We start from the raw sequence: 4170 nt of genomic DNA, 5'->3' as shown, positions 1-4170 counted from the left end.
GGGAGTGTGGGTTTATATGGAAAAACCATCAGGTGATAGTTATTTATCCTATCATAGAATCAGAGGAGGAAGTTACTTTGGATGTGTTTACTTCTTTACGATGTGATTACTTCATGAGAGAATTTATAAAATCCAATGTCCAAACTGCATTATTTTCTAACATGTGTCTCAACTTCATTCCTGGAATGGGAATGTCTGAGCATATATATTTTTCCTTTTCCTTACTGGTACTTTTATTTAGAAAGTTGGAGATTCCCGCACAGTTGTAAGAAATAAGAGAGAGGGATCCCACCTTAACCCATTTCCCCCCAATGTTCATTTCACGATCTATATGTATATCAAAACATCAAGTTGTACATCTTAAATACATGCCATTTTTATTTGTCAGTTACACCACTAGAGCTGGGAAACAAACCCCACAACAATTCCAATGTGATAAAATTGTCCGAGTGTATTTCTATTCTGATTTCTTTATTTCTCCCAAGACTGTGTCACAAAAGCAATAAACACTTCTCTAGCTAACAATTTGAGTTTTCTACTTCCTTTTGTAATGTGAAATTCATCTTTTTACATTATTATTGCATGCTGATCAGAATCTCTGAAAGTCATGTGCATCTTAGTAGAAATATAATGATTATATAGAAATCCTGTAGTCAATAGAGTTTATGTGATGGACAAACATTTTCAAACGTGGTGAGGAGTGAGAGACCAGTCTATACCTTGTCAGAAGGCACAAATCTTCTCTTCAGTCTCAACATGGCTGACTTCATCTCCTGGTTCCTCAGAGTGTAAATCACGGGGTTCAGCAGAGGGGAGATCACACTGAGGGTGGCGGAGATGGCCTTATCGGGGGGGAGGGCAGTGTAGGGCCGTGCATAGACATAGATACAGGGCACAAAGTGCAGGGTCACCACAGAGATGTGTGAAGTGCAGGTGGAGATGGCTTTCCTCCTGCCCTCCCCTGCCTGAGACCTCAGGATCATTAGGATGACTGTGTAGGACACAAGCAGGAACATAAACCACAGTGCACTGAGCAGTCCAGTATTGGAAATCATCAACAGCTCAAGCATGAAAACGTCAGTGCAGGCCAGTTTGAGGACCTGGGGGACATCACAGTAGAAAGTGTCAAGAACATTGGGTCCACAGAAGGGGAGGGGGAGCAACAGGATGATCTGCACGATGGAGTGGACAAAGCCCCCCACCCAGCAGGCCACTATTAGCCCAATGCAATGGCCTCTACTCATGATGGTCACATAGTGCAGGGGCTTGGAGATGGCCACATAGCGATCTAATGCCATCACCGACAAAGAAAATACATCCACCCCTCCAATGAGGTGGAAGAAAAACATCTGGGTGAAGCAGCCATTGAAGGAGATGGTCTTTCTCTGTGACAGAATGTCCACCAGAACTTTGGGAACTGTGATAGAAGAAAAGCAGATGTCGGCAATAGACAAATTACGGAGCAAAAAATACATGGGGGTTTGGAGGCGAGAGTCACAGGTCACGGTGACCATGATGAGGAGGTTTCCCAGCAGGGTTGTCACATACACCCAAAGCAATAAGAGAAATAAGAGCAAGTTCAGTTCTTGATTTTGGGTTAGGCCAAGGAAAATAAATTCTTTGACCCTGGTGTAGTTTTTCAGCTCCATTGAGTCATCTTTCTCTCTCCTTTGTTTCAAGCTACTTCATTTGAAAAGACTTTGCTATTTATTTTGTTTTCTTCCAACGCACTAAGAATGCAATTCAGGATGTTCCTCATGTGGTTGTACTGTTTGCAGTTTGTTGAGTTGTCCCAATTTTAAAGATCCAGTCAGTTTGGTGATCAAATCAAATTATCACAAGCAATGTCATTCAATAATTCTTTCCCTATAAAACTATTTTTTGAAAAGAATAATCATTTATGTTAAGTAGTGATGGTTACATATTTCATTTAATTAACATATTTTAGTTTTTAAATTTTGTTATTATTTTTTATTCCACACAAATTTATTGAATGTCAGGAACTGTCTGAAGCATAAATACAAAGTTAACTAACCATGGTTCCAACCACTGTAGACTCGTAATCTACAACTTTTATATTCTTATTAGCAAACGTTCTGTTGATTTCCACAGCATCTTATCTTGCTAAAAACAATGGATATCGTTCTGTTTCTTACTGCAATGTTACTGGGACATGAGTCAGTTTCCTTGCTGTTGGCTGCTTTGTTTGAATTTCTTAAAATACAACCTATTGTTCCATATAGGTTACTTGTCACTGTGATTACCTTATACTAATCAGATTATTTGCTTGATAATTATTTTAAAATATTTAAAATTTATTATTGGGAAACAAATTGAGACAATATGCAAATGCAAATCTTAAAGAATATCTGTAATTTCTTTTATTGTGTTAAAAAGACTTAAACATGAGACCTACGCTCTTAAAAAATTTTGGGCTGCACAATACAGTATTAGACACAGCGCTGTACAGCAGTTCTCTAGAATTTATTCATTTTGCATAACTGATATGATCCTTGCTTGATTGTAGGGAAGAGAATAAAGATAGTGACCTGCTTTTGAGAGGTGGTGCATACTGTATCAATCACATTCTCTTCTTCCTCTTTCCCTTTGTGGGAAAAGCCAAGAGAGTGGAGGCATCACACAGCAGGCAGAGATGTACACATCTTTAGAATAATGCTTATTTTTTATAAGGTGTTATTGATCATTCTTAGGAAATTTAAAATTATTATTTGCTCTACCTCATACTTAGCAAGTGGACATTTATTGCAGTCTTCAAATGTATATGGATAAATGGGACCACATTGTCAAAGTGTTTTCAGCTTAGGAAAAGTGGATGATTTTTATAAATTAATGAACATAATGCAAGACAAAATGTAAAATGTCAAGAGGAAAGTAGAGGTAGATTTGGGCTGGATAGGTGATAATTTAGGAGATATGATTTCCAGCAGTGACAAAGATACTATTTTTTGAGTGTTTACTGTGTGTGAAAAGTTATGAAATGTTGATTTATTGAATTTTCATCACTGTCCTCTGGTAAGTATTAATATTATTCCTGTTTTTCATGTGGATTATATTATGAATCTATGTTTGACTGAGACAAAGGGAAATCTTGAAAAAGGAGGGAAGACACAACGGTTTGTTTTCCCCCTTCAATCTTATAAATATGGGGTCTAATTTCGTATAACAAGAATATTTGGTAAAGTCTGCCTGAAGATAAGAATTTGGCAGAAAGGGGCTCTGGAAACCCAATTTATGTTGACCTTAGCCTGAGGCAGCCTCATCAATAAGCAACTCAAAGAGTCACAGCAAATGCATGATGCCTTCTCTCACACTGAATGGACCACATTTCTGAATCCTTCTTAACACATCACCTCTCTTCCCAATAGTTAACACCCACCTTTGTTGTTTCTGGCACTGAGAAGATCATCTTGGCTCTGAAGCATTTAATATACCTGGAAAATATCAAAGTCAAACTATTTATATGTAATCAATACGACATCTCAATTTCACTATCCACAATTTTAACCTGAGCTAAAAGCTTAACGTCTTTACCTAATTCTTTGATCCTGAAACTCCAACTACAAATTGTATATTATTAGGTACAGAGCAGAATGAACACTGGTGACATTAATTCTTGAAAATATTGTTTCTGAAGGTATAGCCTTTTAGCAGACTAAACATCTTAGTGTCTTTACTTCCCTTTCAGGAAAGAAAGGGCAGATTCAAAAAGTCACGTTTTCAAGAACTTCCATTGTGTCCCTGTCTTATGTGAAAATCCCTCAGCCTCAGGATTAATATAAGAATTGCAAAGGGAATAATATTGGACAAGGAAGTGGAAGTCAAGTGTCTGATTCTGCTGCTGGTGATGAAGTTTCAGTGGGAGTCATTAAGAAGTTACTGAGATATGCACGTGTGGAAACACACACACACACACACACACACACACAGACACATTTTGATTGGTATCCAAATTATTTAGAGGCAGTAGAGGAAATCTATCTGCTTAACCATAGCTCAAAGAGAATTTTGTTAAAACATGCCAAATGCTATGCCTGAGAGAGTACAAGGGCTCGATTTTCATGGCTTGTAAGGCTCAGAGAGCACAACATACAAATGAGTTTCAATTAGATTGCCAAAAACCTAGAAGAGAACTGGACCTCAAATCCTTGG

At 37.7% G+C, this 4170-nt stretch overlaps 1 protein-coding gene across 1 annotated transcript; it reads right to left on the bottom strand.

Annotated features, from left to right (window-relative positions):
- Positions 1–713: 713 nt before the first annotated feature.
- On the bottom strand, positions 714–1649 carry LOC139044325 (olfactory receptor 4D10-like). Its single transcript, XM_070503749.1, has one exon. The coding sequence runs from the start codon at positions 1647–1649 to the stop codon at positions 714–716; it is 936 nt and encodes a 311-aa protein (XP_070359850.1).
- Between the last annotated feature and the right edge of the window lie 2521 nt (positions 1650–4170).

The sequence above is a fragment of the Equus asinus genome, unplaced genomic scaffold, assembly GCF_041296235.1.
Source record: "Equus asinus isolate D_3611 breed Donkey unplaced genomic scaffold, EquAss-T2T_v2 contig_800, whole genome shotgun sequence".
Lineage (NCBI taxonomy): Eukaryota > Metazoa > Chordata > Mammalia > Perissodactyla > Equidae > Equus > Equus asinus.
The sequence above is the reverse complement of the archived record's forward strand: the minus strand, read 5'-3'. Positions and strand labels throughout refer to the sequence as shown.